Source organism: Amphiura filiformis, chromosome 15 (assembly GCF_039555335.1).
Source record: "Amphiura filiformis chromosome 15, Afil_fr2py, whole genome shotgun sequence".
NCBI classification, from domain to species: domain Eukaryota; kingdom Metazoa; phylum Echinodermata; class Ophiuroidea; order Amphilepidida; family Amphiuridae; genus Amphiura; species Amphiura filiformis.
Genome location: NC_092642.1, coordinates 64,585,024 through 64,610,457, shown reverse-complemented (window position 1 = coordinate 64,610,457; position 25,434 = coordinate 64,585,024). Strand labels below are relative to the sequence as shown.

The 25,434-nt window shown below is 38.3% G+C and overlaps 1 protein-coding gene across 3 annotated transcripts in view; it reads left to right on the top strand.

Moving 5' to 3' along the window:
- Positions 1 to 3,214: 3,214 nt before the first annotated feature.
- The window catches only part of LOC140171952 (endophilin-A1-like), a 61,692-nt gene continuing 39,472 nt past the window's right edge, over positions 3,215 to 25,434 (top strand). For 2 of the 3 annotated variants that reach the window (XM_072195298.1, XM_072195297.1), the window contains exons 1-2: positions 3,215 to 3,431; positions 16,596 to 16,664. In XM_072195298.1, the coding sequence (XP_072051399.1) occupies positions 3,387 to 3,431; positions 16,596 to 16,664 (114 nt within the window). In that variant the 5' untranslated portion in view covers positions 3,215 to 3,386. Of the gene's footprint in view, positions 3,432 to 3,650; positions 4,267 to 16,595; positions 16,665 to 25,434 lie in introns of those variants that run through there. The other variant, XM_072195299.1, reaches the window with a different exon arrangement.

Genomic DNA, 25,434 nt, shown 5'->3' with positions numbered 1-25,434 from the left:
TTATGCAAATCACATATTATTGCTTGAATTTTTACAAAAATATCTGTGAAAATAATGCCAGTTGTTCAGTGGCATAGCTGGGATTATTGTTAAACTCCCCTATAGTTGCCGAGCTCAGTCACACAGTTTGTTCAGGGCCGTCGCCATGGGGGTGTAGGGGGTGCGACACCCCCTGGCGACCCCAAAAACTTCAGGGGAAAAAAAGAAAGAAAAGAAGAAATAAAGGGAGAGAGAAGGGGAAGAAAGAGGAGAGAGAGGGAGAGAAAGAGAGGGGAGGGGGAGGAGCCCCTAATTAAGCCCATTTTGGTATAGGGTACCTGCAGGGAATATGGGACCATTAAGGACGTTTGCTTATTTGCATAAAAACTAAAGAAGATATGCCCACAAGAGATTGTTATGATGAACAACCTGTCCTTTAATAAAACAGGCAATGTTACCTTGTTTTTATGTTTGTTTGGACGCTATGACGTCAAAATGACGTCATCGTCAAGTGTCCCATATTACCTGCATGTGCAGGTAAAGTGTCCCATATTACCTGCATGTGCAGGTAATATGGGACACTGTGTTATCTCTATGGTGAAAATCAAAAAGTTCAGAAAATCACTCTTTTGTTCTAAAAACATTTTTGTTACATGATTTTGAATGTTAAATGCAAATTTCTACAAGAAAATTCAATTTTCTAAATAGTTTTGCTTTTCGCATTGACAATGCACACAATTTCCTATGTGTCCCATATTACCTGCACCCATTCAGTTGAAAATCAGAGAAAATAATCATTTATAAAGGAAAGTGCCACTTGTCAGTGGAATTTTACCTGCTGATAAGCTTAACCCATCACCTAAAGATCATAAAAATGACAAATGCCCCCTCAGTACCAGAGTTTTTGGATACACAATCATAAAATGTGACGTCATTGATTTTATAACAAAACAAAAAAACGACATAATTTTTTGGGCAATTTCACTCTTTTTGGCATTGATTTCCAAGAGTTTGATACACAGACTCCAAAACTGCATTTCTAGAAGCACAATTGATGTCTCTAAACACTTAACAAATCAACTTAAAGTGTTTACCTTCTCTAAGCTACTTTTTGTTAAAATGAAAACAGGTGTCCCATATTACCTGCTGTCCCATATTACCTGCAGCTACCCTATTTAGTATTAAAATGCCAATGCAAGACGCCCCATTTGGGAATTCCTATTTTTTTCATCTCAAACTTGAACACAATCAAGAAGTCTCAAAAATGACAGTTATAATAATCCATCCTTTCTATTATGTAAATTATAAATATGAGCGCTACTAGTAGGGCATACAGGTCTAATAAGTTAAGCATAAAGCTCATGAGCTGGGTCAAAATACCGGGACTTAATTAACCAAAATTGTAAAGGCCTATGCATCTTCCTTTAGCACGATTTTAGGACACAATTGTCATCGTTGCGTTCATTTTAGCATTGAAATTGCAATTTTTTTCGTGCGCTTCGCGCGCATTAGTCCCAGCAATGTTCTTTTAGTATAGCAGGTCAGTGGTACAATTTGGAAATTTCCCCCTGGCTCGGTATCTCCGGTAGGCCTACATCTCCATTTGAATTTTAGCATTGAAATAGCAAATTTTCGCCCATACGCGCGCAATTTATCAAACTTTCATTTCTTAGTTTCCCGGTAAAGGAATTCCAGGGAGTGGAAAATTGTTGTGTTACAGTGGGGAGGGGTGTCTTCTATCCGAGGAGCCAGGGGTGGCATGGTGCCAGCACACGGTAAATCAGGCCATCCTACCAGGAAAATTTATTTCTCGACCCCCCCTGAGAAAATTCTAGCGACGGCCCTGAGTTTGTTAACTTACTGATACTGCAGCTTGCAGCTGCTTGCACCTGCGGCTGTGCCAATATAATGTGTCACCCCGGGGACAGGGCTGTGGGAAGCTGTGTAACTGTAAGTACACCACCCTTAAGTTTAAACAAATTCTCCATATTTCACCCTGGCCCAACATGATGTGCACAGCCCCTGAGCGCCCCTTAGGGGCTGTGCAATAATTATGATCCCCCGCAGGGGGGATTTCTGAATGACCTGCCAAAATCGCTTGTCCCCCCTCTCGGCCTGCCGAAAATCGCTTGTCTGCCCCCCCCCCCTCGGCCTGCCAAAAATCTTTTGCCCCTCGGCCTGCCAAAAAATCTTTGCCCCCCCCCACCTTGGTCTGGGGCGGACATTTTAAAAATGAATTTAGAAGAGCAGCAACGACATCACTTGCATTACATTCCAGATGTTAAATCTACATCATATGCAAAATTTGAGGAAATTCGCACGAGTCAGTTTTATTTTGGGGCCTTTTGTCTATAACTGGTCTTTACATGTAGCCCTATGGAGAGAGTGCCCGTTGAGGGCGCTATAACCCCCACTTTAGGAACAAAAATGTGATTTTAAAAAAACGGACTCGTGCGAATTTTCTAAAATTTTCAGAGTATGTAGTTTGAACATGTAGAAATATAATCAAGTAGTTGCCCTACCTGCTCTTCTCCGAAAAAATAAAAAGTCCTATACCTCAATGATAATGAAACCTCTTGCACATGCCAAATTTTCTGGATACCAATTTGTAAACCTGAGATGGTCTCTAGATATATGTTGCGAGCTAAGCGAGCAGGAAAATTGCATACGGTATTTAAGCGTTTCTGTACCGGTACTGTTTTCTCCAAGCGTTTTATTAAAAGGTGCCCCATAAATGTTTGCAAAAAATCCCTTGCCCCCCCCCCCCTCTCAGCTGGCAAAAATTGCTTGCCCCCACCCCTTTGATTGGCAATTTTTTTTGCACCACCCTCCCCAATTTTACCCTCCCAGGGCTCATAATTATTGCACAGGGCTGTGCAATAATTATGAGCTGGGGAGGGGTAAAATTTTCAAACGGCTCGCCAAAATAGCTTGCCCCCTCCCCCTTCTCGGCCCACCAAAAATTGCTTGCCCCCCCCCTCTAGGCCCGTCACAAAATCTTTCAGTTTCAGATCATCCTTCACTACATTCTTTATTTAATAATTTTGTTATAATGTACTAGTTTCTTTCTCTGGAAAATGATAGCTTTATAGTCTGGGACTCTAGCGGGTATCGCTACTGGTCTGTCCTGGTTGAGCGCCCCCTCCAAACGGAAAGAAAAACGTACGATGTCCTAAATGTCTTTCCGTAGTAGCATTAAAACGGCAACACCATGTAATCGCATAAACCCGGTAGTGAAATCGCGAGTCTATTTATGTCTACGCTGAGAGCTAACACAAAACGGAAGAAGTTACTCACAACCGAAGCCTAATTTCCTACGTTCAATTAATAATTCATAATTTATAATTTGATCAAAATATAAAGCATACTACGGTGTTATTAATCAAGGAACGGAAAAGCTCGTCATCATGTCGTTAGCTGGGTTGAAGAAGCAGTTTAATAAGGCCAACCAGGTAGGAAGTGATAACAGGCCATTCAATTAGTGAATTACCATGTTTGTTGACAACGTTGTAATACATGTGTAAGCTTACTATTTAAAGCTGAATAAATTATGTTGTATCTAGAATCTTTGGGGGTATGACAGTCATGTGATGCACGTGCTGATGTGTCATGGCATGGTGTATATTCTCTGTAAAGTGGTTTGATTTGAAAAGGGTTATTTGAAATTAGGAAATTCTCATGCAGTTGCGCATATTTACACATTTGTGAAGGGTCCTACATTTACTTGGATATCATTAGGACTGGGCCTGGAATATTGTCCTCATTGTCCCCAGTATATGCATAGCAACCATCTTCATGATGATCTAACTTGATGAAGGGGGACTGCTGCAATAGATGTGCACGTCCACATACACTGTTTATTTTCTCCAGCCTTGTAAAAATGGCGTGACGTGAATGACGTCAACCTGACGAGAGGAATCAATCATCATTAACACAGTAGCGTTGCCATTGACTTAGTCATTGGTTTGGAAGTATATACTATTTTAGAGGCCTGCTGAAGTTTACATCCTTGAACTTGAAGATTTGTGAGACTAACATGTACATGTACATGTTATAAAGCTTACCAAGTTTATGTGCAGTATTATTGGTATTATAAAACTCAATATAGGACATACATGTGTATAGTCTTGCAACTGAACAGGCCAAGTGTTTACATCTACTGAATTGAAATACATGCAGAGAGCATCTATTTTCTTGGACATTTCATGAATTTGAGATAACCTAGCTGCGTTCAAAGTTGCATTGAAAATGGCGTTCCGGATAAAGAAAGGTGGCCGATTGCGACAAGTAAGTGTATTCATGGAAGTCAGTTGTGACTTTGCTCTCAAAATCTCACATCATTTAATATTGTTCCACTGTAGCTTTCATACGTACCTGGTACTGTAAGAATTGTGAGCAGGGGCGTAGCAATAGCCTCGGGTCCATGGACAAGGAGCAGTGCGGGGCACTAAAATGACTCCTTATCAGCACTTACATGTCATTTTTGCCTTTGCACCGGCCCTGAACCCTCAGGGCCCATGGACTTCTGGCCCACCTGCTTGCTACACCCCTGACTGTGAGCTATTCCTTTTTAGGTCAAAGTGTTGGTGTTTTGTCAATGCATACATTTTATGTGCAAAGTTTGCTAAAATATTTCAAAAAGAGACTGACACTTTGCTGATGTGTCATTTGAGCAACATTCTTGGTGGTACACTCGTCTGTTAACTTCCAAGTTTCCATTGCTTTACTATTGGTGTCATGGCTGCTTCACTGATTGTACATCTGCATCTACATCTGTACTTGGCACAGTCCTTCTGTCAGGATGTCGTGCCAAGGTGACAAAATGCTTGTGTGCGGTGCCGGAAGTTGCAGTGCGTATGTACAAGGTGCGAGTAAAAACTGGGATCCACTTAATTGTGGGCTGCAACGGCACCCCTAAATGCCTCGATGGATGGAGAGGCTATTATATGGCCGGGGAGAGCATTCCACCAGATGACGGTGCGAGGAAAGAACAAAAATTTGTGAATCTGAAGGCGAGATGTTATGATCTGGTATTTGTCAGGATGATATGATCTTCTGCTGCTAGGAGCCATAGGAGAGGCATAGTCAGTTGGGTTGATGGCGACCAAGTTGTTGTGGATCTTATACATCAAACAAAGGCTTGCAGCTTGGCGACGTCTCTCGAGGGAGTCCCACTGTAGTTGAGTGATCACGGTACCGTAGCTGACTGACACTATCCCCATCCATTGCCAGTTAATCGGTTATCACAGTAATCACCAGTCTGGATTGAGGATCTACATGTACATGAAGAGCTTAAATTTCCAAACCGTGTTAAGTCCACAAACCCATGTATCTGATTTCATTGTGCCATATTGCAATCCAATGGGTTGTGATGCTATAGGTATTATAATTTCAGTTGGATACACCATTACAAACCAAACAGTGGATGGATGCACAGTAACAATGCTGTCTGAGGCCTTTGTTTCCCAAATGAGTATAATACTAGTCTGCATATTGTTATGCAGCATTGTTATGGTAAATAATAGCTTGTTGATGGTACAACTCATTGTTGCTAATGTCAAACTTGTCAAAGTAATTTTGATTATCACACTTAGTAAATGAGGCACTTACCGTGCCCTCTAATGAAGTTGCCGTCGGTGCCCCAGCCCTGCCCCTTTATTATAAAATCATTTATATCACTCATTCTAGACAGTTCATTGGTTGATTACCATTTGCCATTTTTACCATCACCCACTCCGTGTGATAGTTTTACCATCATGTGCTTTGCCGTAGTGCGCCTGCGCCAAGCCGTGCGATTACTCGTGGACTCGCCGATTTAGTTATGGGGTGGACCCCAAAATGTGAAGTATATCACCGCAAAACATGGTGTTATGTTGATGAAAAATGTATTTCCTACCTTAAATAGTATTTTAGTAATAGAATTTATGCATGAGTGATATAAAACAAATATTAACTGTCTTAAATTAGGTGTAATGGTGAAATATAATCACTGGGTGAAAGATGAATTGTTCCATTCCACTCGCCGTTCCTGCTCGTGGATATGAACAATCCATCTTTCACCTCGTGATTATATTTCGACCATCACATTCATAGACAGTTAATATTTGTATCAGACTGTTTGTGTGTGTTTTCTTTGCTTTTGAGAAATTGCCTTGGTGCCCTTCTCAAATTTTCAACAGTTGCCATGATGCCCTCTTGAAATATTACAAACTGCCGTGCTGCCTTGCCTTTTCAGTGAAAATCCATGCCATATTTGTGACACTTTGCATAAATTGCATACTTTATTAATCAGTCTTTTACTCAGGAACATTTAAAAAAATTTAAAGGTCAGGCAGTGTACGTATGTAGAAGTGTCACAGCCATGGTGTACATGTAGCACTGTTTTGTGTTTCAGAAATGTTGGTACAGTTACCATGGGAACCAGGAAATAATACTGAGTGCAGATATTTGTTTTAAGATCTACAATACGCACTTTGAATTGAGGTACATGTACATGGGAAAGGGGGGAGGGACATCACATTACCGTACACTATAGATCTTAAATTTATATTCACATGTATATGTGACTCACTCAATGCATAAATTGCAAGTAATTCATTCAATGCATGTATAAACCCTTCTTGTTTAAAAATTATGTTAAATTTACTTTATGTAGGCCTACATATCACTAGGATCCACAACATGCTCATCTATCAGGGCACAGTTCTTTAACCCCAGTACATTTGTACATTCATTGAATGACCTTTGACAATTTGGGTACAAAAATTCATCCTCTGCAACTTGAGGTCAAATTTTGCACTATGATGGTTTAATTGAGGTTATTGAACTACCGTAAACGTTCGCCTAATGGCGCTATGAGCTCTCTTGACATAACTGGGTTTTTAGACACAAACTAAAAGTGCCCTCCCATAAAAATCCCACCCGCAAATAAGGGCACACACTCTTAATACTTGTTGGGATTTTTAGAGGAGGGAGCTCTCTATTTGTACATGAAATTTACCCCAAGGCAAAGGAGCCCAGGGGCGCCATTAGGCGAACGTTTACGGTATGCCATTTGGATGAGGCTATTGTGGTCCATAGTGTATGCATACAGTTGAGATGGCCAAAATGGTCTAAGCTGGGGGTTTAAGGCACTGTGCTATTGGCCAGACAAACATGATATGTTTCTGGAGTTCCAGTATCCTAACTGATGGATTCTGGCATTATATTTTAAAAGTTGGAGTCCATTTGAAATACACATTTGGTGGGCATATCCATGATTACAGGGACATTCATTGATTTGCTAATTATTAGAACACCCTAAAATTCATCCAAATGCAAATTTTGGGAAAAAATGGAATAGGCAGCTGTATTGCTTTTTATTCCATTTTTTTCTGTAATCTGAAAATCATTCACATGATTTGACAAGATAAATCAGTCATTTTATCAATTGGCTAAATAAACATAATTTTATATCATTCATAGAGCATAGGGCTGCTAAGAATGCACAATTGCATTATGTGCAGCGCAATTTCGTATTTTGGCTTCAAATGCGTTTTTTGACATTTTGGAAAAAAAATTAAAAATTTTGTGTGTTTTTTTTTAAAATTTATTTTCGCGGATAATTTGGAGAGTCCCTTGACCTAGAGCGAAGTACTGCAATCATTCGTGATTGATTTAAAAAAATGTGGAAAAAAGTTACCAAAATATTACAAGTTTGTATCCAAATGGGACCGATTTATAACTTGTGTTCACTTCAAGATCTATTTAAGATATAGACTAGTGTACAAAACCAATACATTTTTATATCTTCAATAGATTATGCAGTGAACACAAGTTACAAATCGGTCCCATTTAGATATATCAAACAAACAAGAAAATTTTTGGTAACTTTTTTCCAAATTTTTAAACATCAACCACAAATGATTGCAGTACTTTGTTCTAGGTCAGAAAATAGCGGGTCAAAAAAGCAGTATGCTCAGTGTAAACATGCTGAATGTCATGCGCATATATAACAGATGATGATGAATCACTGACTGCATATACACCTTTAATTATGCAGGTCCTGTCCTGCGTGCATGACGTGAATTGTGTACACTGGGTCTTAGCCAGCCACCCGCCACCCATCATTTTGATGGGCAATTTGCTCCTGGGCAGGCAAGATTAATGCCTTTGGCGATGTGAAATCAAATAAAATTTAAAAAATAATGACTGTATAATTATTTGAACTAAAAACAAAAACAGACTAATAAATCAAGGCTGGCAGGGTTCAAATAACTTCATGAAAATCACCTGCCGATTGGCCAAAAAGAAGTTTTCATTGTCAATTGGACCAATCAGCAACATTGTTAGAATAATTTCACCATGCAAAAAAAATGGGGTGAATTATTTGCAAAGCTCCATTCTGATTGGTGCTTAAAGTGAAGTGAATCATGTAATTGGCCAATCAGAGGCAATGTTAGATTGGCAGGTAGTGCTCAGGGGGTTAAACTGGTGCAGCGGAGCATAATGCTCCTCATTTTGGACAACCTACATACACAAATTTGAGCTTGTTATATAGCAATCTTTTACAATGTAAAACATAATAATATTTCTATGGTGATTTTCTTCAAATGATAATTAATGACAGTGTTATCAATCGCTAACTTTTTATTACAAGCCGACGACGATTGTCGGCTTGTTCTGTCTCTTCTCAATTCTTTACACAGCCGTGACGTTAGTCACGGCTGTGTCTTTTTTCTTACAGGTTCTTTCTTCTTTCTTCTTTCTTTCTGCCGACCACTACATTTGCTCTAGCATTTACATGCTTGCACCGATTTTGACCTAACTTGGTCACAACCATCATTGACCATGCCCCTACATGTCATATGAAACTCTGTGGGGTCAAAGGTCACGCATTGAGGGTCATAGGGGTCAAAAACGTGATTTCAACTCAAAATGCTTCTTCTCTCACAGATTACGTGGGACCGTGACACCACTTGCACACATGCATTGTTATTATACAGTGTCTATGGGGTCCTCACAGATTTGGGGTCAAGGGTCATTAAGGGGTCACTTCCGGTATAAAACGAAAAACCTTCAAAAATTTTTATTTGCTAAGAAAAACATAGGACAGTAACGGTATGTTCACACATAAATTGCAGTTACCCTGTGTATATATGGTATTTTTTAATTTAGGGTCAAAGGTCATTAAGGGGCCACTTTCGGTATAAAACGAAATACCTTTAAAATGCTTCTACTCCCACAAATTACGTAGGACAGTGACACCACTTGCACACATGCATTGTTATTACCCAGTGTTTATGGGGTCCTCACAGATTTGGAATCAAAGGTCATTAAGGGGTCACTTCCGGTATAAAACGAAAAACCTTCAAAAAATTTTATTTGCTATGAAAAACATAGGACAGTAACGGTATGTTCACACATGAATTGTGGGTACCCAATTCATATGTGGTATTTTTTTATTTGGGGTCAAATGTCATCAAGGGGTCACTTCCGGTATAAAACGAAAAACCGTCAAAAATTTTTATTTGCTAAGAAAAACATAGGACAGTAACGGTATGTTCACACATGAATTGTGGGTACCCAATTCATATGTGGTATTTTTTATTTGGGGTCAAATGTTATTAAGGGGTCACTTCCGGTCTGAGACGAAAAACCTTCAAAATGCCCCTTCTGCCACAAGTAACATAGCAAAGTGGTGCCACATGCACCCATGCATTGACATTAGCCAATGTCTATGGCCGTTTTCATATATTTTGGGGTCAAAGGTCATTAGGGGTAACAACACGGCTGTGTTCGTGGGTTAGACCACAGCTTAGTTACCTAGCCGGGACACCGGCTAGGTCTTGTGATGCTATCGGATCTTTCTTCTTTCTTCTGCTTCTTTCTTTCTTCTGGCAACAAATTTCAAAATGCTTCTTCTCCTACATGTTACATCCTACAATGACGTTACTTGCACATATGCATCGGCTATATCCAGTGTCTATAGGATATTCACAAATTTGGGGTCAAAGGTCATTAAGGGGTCATTTCCGGTCTAAAATCAAATATCTTCAAAATGCTTCTTCTCCTACATGTTACATCCTAAAATGACGTCACTTGCACATATGCATCGGCTATATCCAGTGCCTATAAATTATTCACAAAATTTGGGTCAAAGGTCATTAAGGGGGTCATTTCCGATCTGAAAGCTAAAAATATTCAAAAAATCACTATTTTTACAAATTACATAGCAGAGTGTTGTCATTAGCACACATGCATTGCTACCAACTAGGGTCTTTGGGGTGTCTACAGTTTTGGGGTCAAAGGTCATTAAGGGGCCGCTTCCGGTCAAAAACCAACAATCATCAAATATGTTCATTTTTTTATATCTCAACACGTAACCAGACCGGTGTGACGTAAACTTCATATATGCATTAGTGTTACCCGATGTGTGCACGGTATTTTTATTTTTTGGTCAAAGGTCATTTAGACGTCATTTCGGTTTTAAGCTAAATAACTTCAAGAATTTTTATCTCCATAACTAAGCATAGTAGATTTTTTTTATTTAAACTGTAGCAATGCATTTTCGTGATGTATATGAGGTTTTTTTTGTATTGGGGTCAAAGGTCATTAAGGAGGTCAAAAAGTCAAATTTGCAAAAAAAATGTTTAAAATTACGGAAAAGTAGCTGTATCTCAGCCTATGGAAGACGGATAAAGCCCCTACATGCTACAGTGATGCACCATTAATGGTATGAGATGTCCATAAACTTTAAGACTGATGGCATCTCCGGCTCCGGCTAGGTCCAGATCTGTAACCAGATCTAGTCTAGTTCTTTCTTCTTCTGGCAACTCGTGACATTTTGCGTGACTTGCCACGTTTCGCCCTAGCTCTCTTATGCTTCGACAGATTTCAACCATACTTGAGCCAAATGACCACTGGACTAGGCCAAACCTTCCATTTGACTTTGACCTTGCTGTGACCTTTGACCTAGCTATAATGGTCAAAAGTGTGATTTCACAAAAATGCTACTCCTTCCACAAATTTCATGCAATGATCATGTGACTCATGCATATGAATCAACATGTGGCAGTGCTTAAAACTTCCTAAAAAAAATTGAGGTCAAAGGTCATTAAGGGGGTCATTTCCGGTCTGAAAGCTAAAAATATTCAAAAAATCACTGTCTTTACAAAATATATAGCAGAGAGTCGCCATTAGCACACATGCATTGCTACTAGCCAGGGTCTTTAGGATGCCTACAGGTTTGGGGTCAAAGGTCATTAAGGGGGCACTTCCGGTCAAAAACCAAAATGTTCAAAAATTTTTATCTCAAAATGTAAACAGACCAGAATAATATAACCAACATACATGAATTAGTGTTCCCTGATGTATGCATGGTATTTTTATTTTGGGGGTCAAAGGTCATTAAGGGGTCACTTCCTGTTTTTAGCTGAATAACTTCAAGAATTTTTATCTCAAGAACTGAACATGTTAGAATTTTTTAATTAAAATCGGAACAATGCATTTTGTCGGTGTACATAAGGTTTTTTTACATTGAGATCAAAGGTCATTAAAGGGGTCAAAAGGTCAATCAAAAATTTTCAAAAAATCAAAATCCATGTATAAGTTCCGATTAAGCTGAAATTCACCAGGAATATTTCTTATGACATCCTAAGCACAGTGCAAGAGCAGTTGACCCCATCCGTAACCCAGGGGTCAAGTTATAGGGGTCAAATTGCGGCTTGTATTCAGCGTCTGTTGACTCTAGTATTCAAAATGTTTGTTTTTTTAAGAAATGGCTTTGCCGGCCACGTTGAACATCGTTGAGGGCCACAGGTTGGCTACCCTGATAAATGTAGAAGGACTGACATGCTGCACTGAGCTAATATTTAGTTTACACAATTAAGCAACTCAATTATTGACAGTAAATGTACTCAGGGATGTCAGTTTTCAGAAATAATTGTGATTTTTTGACCTACCCATCCAAAGTATAAGAAAATACTGATTTCCATGATTTTCCTAGGATTTTGTAAATTGATGCATCCTTGTGTAGTGTGTACATACTTTATACTGGTTCAATGGCATTGAATATGGAGGCATTAAAAAAAAAAAACTACACTGTACAGTATATTTACACATTATGTGGGAGTGATGTTTTGGGATTAAGGGGCAAGGGGCAGAGCCCCTCCCTGGGACCTCTTGACCCCTGTGGAATGTGGATGCTGGTTACTTCTTTTATTTATTTTGAAAAGCTTCCCCCTCCCCGTGGGACCTCTTGACCCCTGTGGATGCTGGCCGCTTCTTTCATATTTTAGGCTTTTTTGACAATTTTTCTCTAATTCTGCTCCCCCTGGGAGACACCTTGCCCCTCTCCCTGGCCCCCTCTGAAATAAAATTCTGACTACTGTTGGGATTCAATGTAGAATTAGGTGGGCTGACTGTAAATCCATTGTTTAGATTCATGAAGGCAGCTGCTAAGCAGAGAAGATTTATTACCCTTCCCAGAATCCTTTGCAAAGTAATACATCACCTCATTCATTTCATCAAATGATTAGGGGCGGTGCAATAATTATGAGCCCTGGGGGAGGGTAAAATTGGGGGGACAAGAAATTTTTGGAGAGTCGAAAGGGGGGAAGCAATTTTTGGCCATCCGAGAGGGGGGGGCAAGTGATTTTTGGCACACATTCATGGGACGCCTTAATGAAACGCTCTAAAAGGCTTAGGAAAACAGTACGGAAACGCTTTAATATGCATATTTTCCTGCTCGCTGCGCTCGCAACATGTATATAGACCATTTAAGGTTTGCAAATTGGGATACCAAAAATTTGGCATGTGTAAAGGGGGGGCAAAGATTTTTTGGCGGGTCGAGAGGGGGGGGGGGCAAGCGATTTTTGGCGGCAGGGCTGTCAACTTTTTGAAATTGCTTGGCGTGAGACAGAGGCGTACCAGGATTTACCGACTCCAATGTTCATTTTGTACCATGATTATTTGAGCCACGGCGTTCGAGAATGTGAAAAGATCTGGATGGGCTCTGTTCATTTAAAGGTACATTTCGTCACTATCGACCGTGCTGCACTGGCTGCCTGTTTTTGGCTATCTGAAGTTAAAGAAGAAACAAAAAGGGAGAGAAGATGAACAAAGAAGTCTCTTGGTACCCCCAGGATTCGAACCTTAGACCCCTCGAGTGCCAAGCACACGATCACCGACCAGTAGCCACAGGGGTTGCGCTGGCTCGGCCAGCAATTCCCTGAGCATAGCACTTAGGGTGGGATTCATGCATGCGCGATGGTTATCATCATGGTATTTTGTGGTACCTACTACCTCTAGAGCCAGTCTTGAAATTTGAGGTCAGCATATATTTTGGGAAAACTGCCATGACTATTATAATGCTAGTTCTTGTATGTACACACTTATTAATGCTGGTATTTATGTAGTACAATACATGTTTAAATCTGCAATTTTACAATGTATTAATAGCTGACCTTACTTTCAAGGAACTTCTCTTGTTGGCAAAAGTTGATATGACTCATCGCTTCCAGATTCATTCATGTATGTCCATGATTGTACTGTATAGACTGTGGTGTACATGCACATTGCACGTATACCAATAAAAACAAAGGCATCAAATTCCTTTGGATTTCCAGTTATTAAAATATGAAATTTGTTGTTGTTGGCACACGCATCTATGCGGCATCTTTAACTTAGGTGTGTATACACCATCGCTTTGAACGAACACTAGCGATTTGAAGCTGCAATCGGCAATGAAAATCTGCAATGATGTCACTGGCACTGCCACATCAAGGAGAAAAATGGTATTTAACAAACAGCATTTACAGGAGAGTTCAAAATAATAGGGAAGTAAGGGTCTGTGCAATAATTATGAGCCCGGGGGGTAAAATTTTCAATGGCTCGCCAAAAATTGTTTAAAAATCGCTGCCCCCCCTCTCGGACTGCCAAAAATCTTTGCCCCCCCTCCTTTTTTGGGATCCCAATATGGAAACTTTAAATGGTCTATATACATGTTGCGAGCGCAGCGAGCAGTAAAATTTGCATATAAGCGTTTCCATACGGTTTTCCTAAGCCTTTTTATAGCATTTTATTTAAAAGGCGCCCCAAGAATGTGTGCCAAAAATCGCTTGCCCCCCCTCTCGGCTTGCCAAAATTTCTTGCCCCCCCAATTTTACCCTCCCCAGGGCTCATATTTGCACAGCCCCTAAGTGACAGAGAACAAATTTGTAAACTTGGAGGATGTACAATGAAGATAAAAAAGCACCATCCTTACAAGCTAAAGGGATAGAGCTTAGAAAATATGTAGGCCTATTGGACTCCACTGGACCCCACCTCTTCTTTGCTTCTCAAATGTGGGGGTCAGAGAGAATCTTTTGGGGTCTAGTATACTGAGGTAGAATGAGGCTATGTTGGTTTGGTGTTTGGTATAGAATATAGAATTCATTTTTCGCTAAATAATACTTATTTTAGGGTCTGTATGCCATGGATCCCATAATCAACCAGGAACATGGGGCCTCCAGCATTTTCAGGGCCTATCTCCAAGACCCCTTGAAGTGCTGACACTGTCAGATCCTTTAAAGTCTGGAGTTAAGGAAATGTCACATTTTAGAAGAAAATCACACTACATTTTTTTTAAATGTAAAACATTGCACAGCCATTTTCATACATAATTTCTCTATTTAAAGGTGGTCAGAAAATATTGACTCTCTGACTGTCTCTCTCCAATTATATCGTCATGTCATTTAAACAAGTTACATGTGTTAAGCGCGCTTCAGACTCCGAGTATTGTACGTACAATATTGTATGTACAATAAATACGTTATTTAATCTATTGCCATTCTATTTCCAGTAATGTTTAAGTTCTAACGAATGTTTGATGACGAAAAATCGATAATATGTGACATACAATACCTAGCAGAAATATATTATCGATTTTACGTCATCAAACATTCGTTAGAACTTAAACATTACTGGAAATAGAATGGCAATAGATTAAATAACGTATTTATTGTACATACAATATTGTACGTACAATAAAAAGTCTGTATACTGCTTTAAGTCATTAAATACATTAAAAAATGATACGCCTGAATAACAACCATCATTAGGGCTGCTACAGACTCTGAGTATTCTAAGTAGAATAGTTGATAACATGTCTTTGTTAATGTCTATTCAGTATGTTCAAGTTCTAATGAATGTCTTATGACGTAAAATGGATAACATGTTCTGTGTAGAATGTGGGAATAGATTAAATAACAAAGACATATTACATCAAATATTCTATAAATCTGTAGGGGCCTTTATAATCACTATAGAAGATAATGCTTAATAACAGCAGCTGATAGGTGTATCCCATCATGCTCTGCGATACCAAAGTAGGACTGCACACACCATAGGAAGTGTACACAAAATCCCTCACTTCAACTTTCAAGTACTCACTTATATCAGAGGAGCTTAGACTTTTGTTTGAAAAAATATGATCTCTAAAGTATTGTGAAACTATCCATAGCACTCAATATTTAAGCCGCTCTTACTAATGTTTTGTATGTATTTGCTATGGAGCAAACAGATAGACTGCAATGCATGATGGGATACTCCCTTCAGCTGCTGTGATGCTTAATATTTTGCATTCACACATGAAAGACTTGCTTTCTGTTATCTCCCCACTTTGCTTTGGCTGTGCTTTGCTTCTAGCATTTAAAAGGAAGGAGAGCATTCTTCAAGAATTAAAAAGAAAACCTCAAGTTTTACAAATCCACAAAATATGAAATTCTTCAGAAAATTAATTCACAGCATCAACAACATGACATCAATGTTAAAGTTATGCTATCCATATTTATAATACCTGCTGAGTATTGTGCTCATGTAAAGGAAAAAGTCGAGCTAAAGAATGCAACCAGGGAAATGCAAGTGCAATATAAAAACATGTTGGATGTTTAACAGGAATAGCGAGCATTGCCTGTGGGACTAAGTGGTGTACATGTTTATTTGAGACATGTCTTCTTGTTGTATATTATAATGACTCCAATTCACTGTCTGCACAATTGTGCATTCATATAAATAACTGAAGATGGACATTTACAGGTGGAATGATGAATTTTTTTAATTGGTTTATATAAATGCAAAAATATAATTTGTTTTTTATTGATTGATAAGAAAGTTGATATTTCGATAATAAATTAGTAATAATAATTAACCCACATTTGTACAGAGCGCAATGGTTCATTGCACTGAAAAAAAATTAATGAAGATATGGAATAATTCTGGTATACCCTGCGCACAAGTATAACCCTAAACCCTAACCAGCATTAAACCATAAACCTAAAACACAGGGTGCGCTGGGTAAACCAGAATTGTACCTGAAGCACATGGTGAATCAGAATTGTACCGAAGATATTTTGTAATTTGTATTGTATTGTACTGTATTAGATTGTCCTAATGGCGCATATGAGCTCCCTTGACATTGAATTATGTCAAAATGCCCTTCCGTAAAAATACCACCACCAAATAATAAGGGCACAGACTCTTAATTCTTGTTGGGATTTTCAGATGAGGGAGATTTTTTGTACATGAAATTAATTTATATTTGAACAGGAAAATTTGTATAAACTTACATGTCAATTACTATCATATTTTATTTTCAGTATATGAGTGAGAAGATTGGCGGAGCTGAAAAGACCAAGCTCGATGAAGAATTTATGGAGATGGAACGGGTAAGTACAGTACAACATTCTGGTGTAACATTCATGTAAATGTAACCACATGGGTATAAGTGTACACCCTATTTTTCAAAATATCCTAGAAACACCAAGGTGCACCTGGGTGCCAGAAGTAATGTTGACTTCATTATATCAACAAAAACTTACTTTCAGTGACTTATGCTCATCAATACTGAATTAGAACTGTAGGCAGGATGATTTTTGGAGAGTTTGAGGTAGTCGAGGTACCTGAAATGCAGAATAGGGATGCACCGATCTACCCTTTGTCTGAATCTGCTGATCACCTATCAGTTTGTTTTCTAAATCGTCCAATCGTATACCGATCCTGATCAGTACGTCGATACAAAAACATGTCCTACACTCCTTGATCAATTAATTCGGATGCCCTGGATGATCGGCGACCATCAGCTGGAAAATAAAACAGGGGAAACCCCTACATGTGCTGATATTAAAATGCTTTGAAGTAATTAACTTTTTCTGGTTAATAACTGTACGACGTGTTAGCTGTCATAAAATTGGAAGGCTTTACTGATTTTGCATGAAAAGAATTAATTGGTTCATTAGATCGGCAAGAGACGGGATTTCCCCCGATCTTGCTTTAGAACCTATCTGACTGAAACTGACCGAGGGAAGGAAAGATGGGAAAAAAGAAGATGAAGAGAAAAGTTGATTTTTTTTTTGTCCGGTTTTTAACCATGGGCCCCAACAATCGTTTTTGTGTGTACACGATTGTATTTGGTGTGTGTGATGCTTGCAGTCCAGGGCCTCGATTTCGTCTTGGATGCGAGAATCAAAAATCAAAATCCATCATAGTCGCTGCACTTACATGTACTGTATGATACAATGAGAGAAGTTGATTCTCGCAACTGAATCTTATGAAAATCATAACAAAAATCGATTCTGTGATTCTCGTCAAAATCTAGGCCCTGCAGTCATTTTGTGCTGTAGTCTTTTGCAACCTTGAGCATGGTTAGGGTTATACTGGAAAATGTTACAGTCTGATATGCATGTCCTTCCTTTAAGGATATATTTTGGGAAATTTTCAAAGGGATAATTAGATTTAAAGATACATCTAGGCCTACTAATAAATTGTAATTTTGAAAGTTAATATTGAAAGTTGAAAAATGATCAAAGAAAACAGATATGTTTGAACAAACGATCGGGTTTGTTTTCTTTGATCATATTTCCAGTTGCAGAATCATAAATTTAGGAAAGAGTTGTCATATATTTAGAAGCTATAAATGCATACATCGGATACGGAAGTGGTAGTGCACTCAAGGGCTGATAAAGTGATTTGTACACCATAAGGACATCCTGACAAGATAAACAGTGTGATTTAAGTTGCCAGAATAATTGAAACAATCACTAGATTTTAACCACATAAAACAATTCACAACCAACTTGTATGTTTTAATAATGTTCAAGAATTTAAATGGTTCGTTTTTAAGGCCTGGATCTGTAGCTGGATACCAAACATTCACTGAGCAATTTAAAATATATATTGTAACATTAAGTAACATCAAGATTTTAGGTGCTGTAGTTTTGTCAAAATCAGAGATTTTTAAAAATAAATCGGCTTAAAATTATTTGACTCAAAATTAAAAGGGGACATATTTGTATCAGGTTTTTAAAGACTAAAAAAATTTCTGACAGTACATTTCTTTTTAGGGACACCCTGTATGTTATAAAATAAGACCCATGGCAATTTGTAGATCAATCTGAATGATTTCTGTCAGAAACAGCATTACTGTGCCATCTAATACTGATCCAAGGCAAAGATCAGGTGATAATAGTGTCAATGTAAAACCCAAATTATATTCATTCGCAATCCTACTATGGTGTGGATGTTACCAAATTTAGTATAATTGTTTGATGTTTCCAACTCGATGCTGAGCAATATTTACAATAACAATATAGGACCTACTTTATATTTAACAACCTCATGCTCTGATAAACTGTGCACAAGAAAAAATTCCAATAGAGGTTGTGCATATGACGTATCATATTGTAAATATGGGCACTACTCAAATTCATTCAACAAAAGCATGATTGCAATCTACCACGACAGTTCTTCTCACACACATAACAAATGCACTATGATCAAATAGGTTGATGACAACCTTTGATTGAATGGACTGCACTGCGCCATGAAGCCCATGATTATGGTGAAGAACACCAGTTCAAATCCTTTGTTTGGAGCCAATCGATAAAAGCATGCAGGGCCTCTATAACAATTTAAAAGAAATATGACTGCAATGAAATGAGGTATATTTTTTCAAAAACATTAAAAAATATGACCCCTTTTAAGGAAAATTGATTGAAAAGGGGCCATTGTTATACCAGAGCCTCCAGAGGTCTGAAAAATGAGACCCATATGCAGTACATCATCATATGGTAACTTGTATTTAGTACCCCCTGTCCCTCCCCCTCCCTCGGACAAATCAGGCAGTTGAACGCCATTAAATATTGCACAGGTTGATACTATTTTCCTATCTCCGCGGCTGTCTTACACCTTTCCTTCCTTACACCAAGAATATCCTAAATATGAATTATTACATGTATTTTGGTAGATTATTAAACATGTCAGCAACGACAGTGTAGTTATTCACTCAAAAATCTCTAAGCTTAGATATTTATAGGTTATTAATATGCTGAGAGCACTCATCTCTAGTCACTAACGGAGTAACGTCATTAGCATCTTTGTCTTATTTGTTAATCAAATGTGACATTAAGCACTACATGCGACACACCTATAGTCGTCATTTGAATTGCAAATGACTTAGTAATGAAATTGGATGGATTTAATGGACATGTTGTTACTCTGGCATTTGTTTTAATGATTGCCCATTTATGGATATTTATGGATATGAAATATAAGGAAGGTTTTGCAATATATTTAAAATCAAAATAGTGAAATTTTGGATTTAAAGGTGCTATACTGCAAGGCGTTTCAGGCGTTGTTTTATGGATAATTTTGGATATTTAAATGTAGATGAAGTATATGAATGATGGGAGCCAACATATAAAACAAATTCATCTCATATTTTTAAAAATTAATTAATCTAATAATTCAGCATCGAAGTGGTTACATAATTCTCTTGGTCACCGGATCACGCTATTTTGGTATGCCATCGAGTGCCATATACATGTACTTTGTGTTGTGATTGTTTCGATCGTGGTTCATTGCATGATCCCCTTGACATAGTAACATTATGTTACTTCGTATACTGCTAAAATTTGCAACTAATGAATAATCTATACCAAGAAATTCATCTCTTCTCTTCAATGCAAAGTAATACAGCTCCCACAAAAAGATTTACTTAGGGCTCATATCAGGGCTGTCAACTTTCTGGAATTGCTTGGCGTGAGACAGAGACGTAACAGAATTTGCCGACTCCAATGTTCATTTTGTACCATGATCATTTGAGCCACGGTGCTCGAGAATGTTAAAAGCGGTGTGGGGGGGGGGGGGGGTGTGGGGTGGGGGTAGGGGCAACAAATTATTCATGACGATGCGTGAGATTTTACTCATTTTCCAGCTTTTGGAGTGAGTTTTACTACCTTGGCGTGAGATTATACTACCTTGGCGTGAGACCGTGAGAAAGTGACCAAATGCGTGAGACTCACGGCCAATGCGTGAGAGTTGACAGCCCTGCTCATATTGAAATACCCTACCACGTTTTCACACAGAAAGAAGGCAGGATTCCCCTCACTAAGCGTGTGCCTCAGGAAAGCTCAGTCATAAAATGGATGGATTATTATGCATCAGTGATACACCCTTCCCAGGATTTTAACAAAAGAAGGCTAGCACAGGAAAGCTGCAGGATGGCGCACACCTTCCTGTGTAAGGGAATTTCAATATGAGCCCTTATTTATTTTGATTATCCGCCATTTACATGTAAAAGCGGCATGCTTTTTCCAAGAGTCTAAATTGTGCCGCTGTTCATACAATGTAGTGGACATCCGAATGAGATCACTTCCACCATGGCGGCAGCCGGCAACCCTTGGCGGAGCTCATGTCGGGTAATATACAAGTTTGGATTGTGAATTTAAACAGCAACCACTGAGATGTGTTGGCACAGCCACATATATATTACACACAGAGAGAGTCCGCCCACATTTTGTACATAATTATGAGGAGGAACATGGAAAGAATGATACATGTTTATCCTTCAACATGTGTATTTTGCACTTTGGCAGGTGCTGGTAAAATGTGCAGAGTAGTAAAGGGCTGTGCAATAATTATGAGCCCTGGGGAGGGTAAAATTGTGGGGGCAAGACATTTTTGGCACACATTAATGGGGTGCCTTTTTAAAACACTCTAGAAAGGCTTGGGAAAACAGTATGGAAACGCTTAATATGCAAATTTTCCTGCTCGCTGCACTCGCAACATGTATATAGACCATTGAAAATTGGGATCCCCAAAATTTGGCATGCACAAGGGGGGGGGCAAAGAATTTTTGGCGGGCCAAGGGGGGCAAGCGATTTTTGGCGAGCCGTTCGAAATTTTACCCCCTGGGGAGCTCATAATTATTGAACAGCCCCTAATAATTCAGAAGTTCTGATGGGGGGGCAATTAAAATACTTAAAGACAAGAATGAAAATAAATATCAATTTTCCATTTTCTTTCGCAGACAAATCTCTTTTTTTGCCTATAAATAGTAATTATAGTACATCTATCCTGGGTGGAACCTTCTTTGCAATGTTTCAGTTGATTCAGATTGCGAGTTATGCACAATTGCATGACTTTCAGAGCCTCATGAATGATATTTAATGTAACATAGACTGTAAACAGAATCTCTTTTACAGGACTATTTTATCGTTAAAATGTCTATAACTATGGCCCCATAGGCCACTGTATTGTAATTTCTATCTGTCAAACACTACAAATTGGATAATGTCTTAAACACGATTGAATCTACAAGAAAGGACATATATAATTACATGTAGTCCTAGATTTCTAATGCTATTAGTAAGTGGGGGGATGAGGCTGTGGATTATGAAGTGCTCCTTTAAGCGAGAATAAATAGCATGTGGGAAATGAGGTTGTTTTTAAACACAAGTGTTTCAGTCTTTGGATGTAGACAAATGAAGATTAAATTTTTATGGGTCTCTAAGCGAAGTGTGCTATGATTGAAGATTTCTGTTATTAAAAGTTGAAGTGAAGTGTTTTTGACGAGATTTTTATTAAAAATCAGCAGTTTGTTTCAAAATACTTTCATCAGTAAGAATAATAGCGACAACAGCAGCACTAAGGCCAAGTAAAATAAAAAACATGTTTCACGTCTGGGTTTTTGAAAAAAAGGAGGAAGAGCCTAAGAGGGCTTTTTATTTTTATTGCAAAATCGGTGTAAATACCCATAATTAGAGCTGTTTTAGCGCACACAATAATGCCTGGAAAAAGGAGGAGGCCTCTTTTTTTATTGTTCTGAGAGATAGCCCCCCTCTAATTATCCTAAAACCTTCCAAAAGTGTTTCTTGATTATCAGCAAGGCTATACAAAGCATCTCTTCTTCCTAGACATATTTTTAGAAAAGTTATGACTAAATTTCAAAAAATAAAAATATAATTGAAAAAACCTCAAAAAAGGAAGCAGAAGGGGATGTGAAACATGATTATTTTTTTATTTGGCCTAATATGGTCAAGGTATCTAATAATGTTGTACAATGTACGTCTCAACCGCATATCCCTACCCTCTAAAATCAAGACCCCACAGGTTTGCAAGCTAGCCCTAACAGGCACAATCTTTTTAGCGAACAAGAGGGACTGGAGAATAGGGGTATCACCGGTTACCATGGTTACACCAGACCAGTGTAGCTACAACCATAGCTGCCCCAAGCATTTATGCCTAATATTTATAAGCTAAGCAAAATGGAAATTAAATAGCTAAAAATAATCATGGGTTGCAGAAACAAATAATGTTATCATTTTGACTAGCAAGTTCCCAGAAAGAACATTTTTAGTTTCAGTACAGCTTCAGTGTTTTGAGGTAAGTTGTTTTGATGAAAAAAATGAAAAAGATAGTTCCTCAAGGAGCATTGAAAGGAAAGGAAACAAAAAAAGTTGAAAAGAACAAAGACCAATAAATTACTACAAGGACTAGTTTCAAAACACCATAAAAGGGAAGCATATGGATGGAAGATAAAACAAAGCTGACAGAGAATCAAAACAGATCTGTGGAATTTCTTTGTGTGAGATGAAATCTTCACTAGCCAAGCACATACACCTTTATAGTTCACAGGCTCCCTCTACAGCAGAGAGTCAGTCATCAGCCTTCCCATCATTCCCTATAAAACCAACACTCATTCATAAGGTAACAAACACTGGTGACTCTTGAACGTCTTACTCTTGATCAGTGGCAGCACCAGGAATATTTTCCGGGTGGGAGGGCATGGGGGGGTGCATTTCAGGGGGGTAAAAATCAACACATTTTGTGCATGCTGCAAAAAAGTGGAAATTTTTGCAATTTTGGGATTTTTATTGTGGCGGGGCAAGACTTCTGATTTGAGCCATATTAATAAATTTACTAGATCTTAGCGTCCTAATGCTTCAAACTGAGGCTAGGTTGAATTGGGAATCTTTTTTGGCTGACAATAAAAAAGTGGCAGCACCAGGAATATTTTCCGGTGGGAGGGCATGGGGGTGCATTTCAGGGGGTAAAATCAACACATTTTGTGCATGCTGCAAAAAAGTGGACATTTTTGCAATTTTGGGATTTTTATTGTGGCGGGGCAAGACTTCTGATTTGAGCCATATTAATAAATTTACTAGATCTTAGCGTCCTAATGCTTCAAACTGAGGCTAGGTTGAATTGGGAATCTTTTTTGGCTGACAATAAAAAACACTCACAAGAAGGCCCAAAATAAGCTCTATCTTAAGGACTTAAAAGCTGGACCAATATAAGCTGAAAATTGGATGAATACCCTTGAATGTTGGATCAGTCAATATAGTCACAATAGGACAGAGGGCACTCAAATGAAGTGAAAGAGTCAATTTGGTTTTACTTTGAGCAGTCTGCTGTGAGCTTGTTTTGGGAGTGGTTCAGCTTGTTTTGGTCTACAAAATGTACTTTTGATTGTTTTGGTCCTACTTTTGAGGGGTTTTTTATTGTCGGCCAATGCTAAATTCCCCATTCAAGCTGGAAGATTAAATGTCAGCTCATTTTTCCTTTATGCTTGTCCTTTCACTCTCTGTGGGAAGTTATCTGTTTTGACTTAATGTCAAATGGTAAAAAAATCCCGGATTTGGACTAGAGTAGAAGATGGAAAATGCAATTGTCCAAAATTGACCTAAAATATTGGCTATTTTTAATACACATTCAGCAAACGGCCCAAGCAAACCCCATCTTTTACTGGTATTTTCTCCTTTACTTTTATTGTGATTTACAGTTCTGAAGCTGAAATTATGCATTTTATAACAAAGACCATCTTATAAATAAAAGAATAACAAGGCCCATGTGTTATCTGTCTCAATTTCTTGCAATGCACTATGGGAAGACTATGGGCTATTCTAGTTGAAATCCATACACCCGCTATGGAAGACATGACCTTAATACATGACCTTAATCTTCCACACAGGGGGTGTAAATTTCAAATGGAGTACCCATTTAGTAACCCCCATTTGAAATACACACTCCCTGTGTGGGAGATTAAGGTCATGTCATCCATAAAGGGGAGTTTGGATTTCAACTGGAATAGCCTGCTGGGGTGGATGGATCAGCAGTGAAGATGACCCCTGTGATATTTGACATGATATATTTCATACGTTTTGTTGTTGAAGGAATTGGCTAATGGGCTAATTTGACAGGCATCAGTGATACAGTTGTGATGGTGGTACAGTTATGATGACCGGTGATACCTTTATGATGACCGCTGCTCAATGTAATGATGCATGATGCAAATGACCATGCATCAAAACATCAATATCAAAACAATATAAACTGGTACATTACATATACTGTGCCAAAAAAGTATCCGAACATTTGGAAAAATCAATCCGAAAAGTTGTGAAAAGTACAGAGAAGAAAATACTGTTCAAATAAACACTTTACTATAATGCTACCTTTTAAAAATAAAGCTTGACTGAAGAAACTGAGTTGTCTATTTGTTGTGCTAAAATGTTGGAATCTTTTCACCTTGTATAGGCCAGTTTGTCACTTTTAAAACGGGACCTTGGTCTATTCAAATGCTTGTAACTTTACTTCTTGAGGTCACATTGGATTCAATGTGGTGTCATAATGTGCAGGATTAGATAGTGCATCTATTAAAAAATAAACTCATCCAAATATGGTTTAGTTTTAAAATTAGGTTTTTTCGGGGGCTAAGGGCAATTTTCCCCCAATTTTCGCAAAAAAGCCCCCATGAAAAAAAATTGTCGATGGCAAAGTACACACATGAGGGCTATTTTTCATGGAATCTGTCAAAATAGCCCTTGTAATCAAAAAAGTATTTTGGGGCCTGAAATTGAGACTTAAAGGTTTTATTAGGCTTATAGGTTTTTATTCAGGAACCGGGTTCAGGAATGACAAAAGTACACATTATATATGCATGTACATCTCATCTTTCCAGATCCCATTCAAGATAAATTCTACAAATCATGACATGCATTTCTAATTGTGCTGTGTTATTTTTAGGAATTTGGAAGCCACAAAATACTGTATAACCTATATAACTGTAGTTGTGACAAAGTTAACAATTCTTTGTATTGCCTGATGGTTGGTTGACTTTTGAAGTGAATCATCAAGGAAGTTGCATGACCTTTCCCA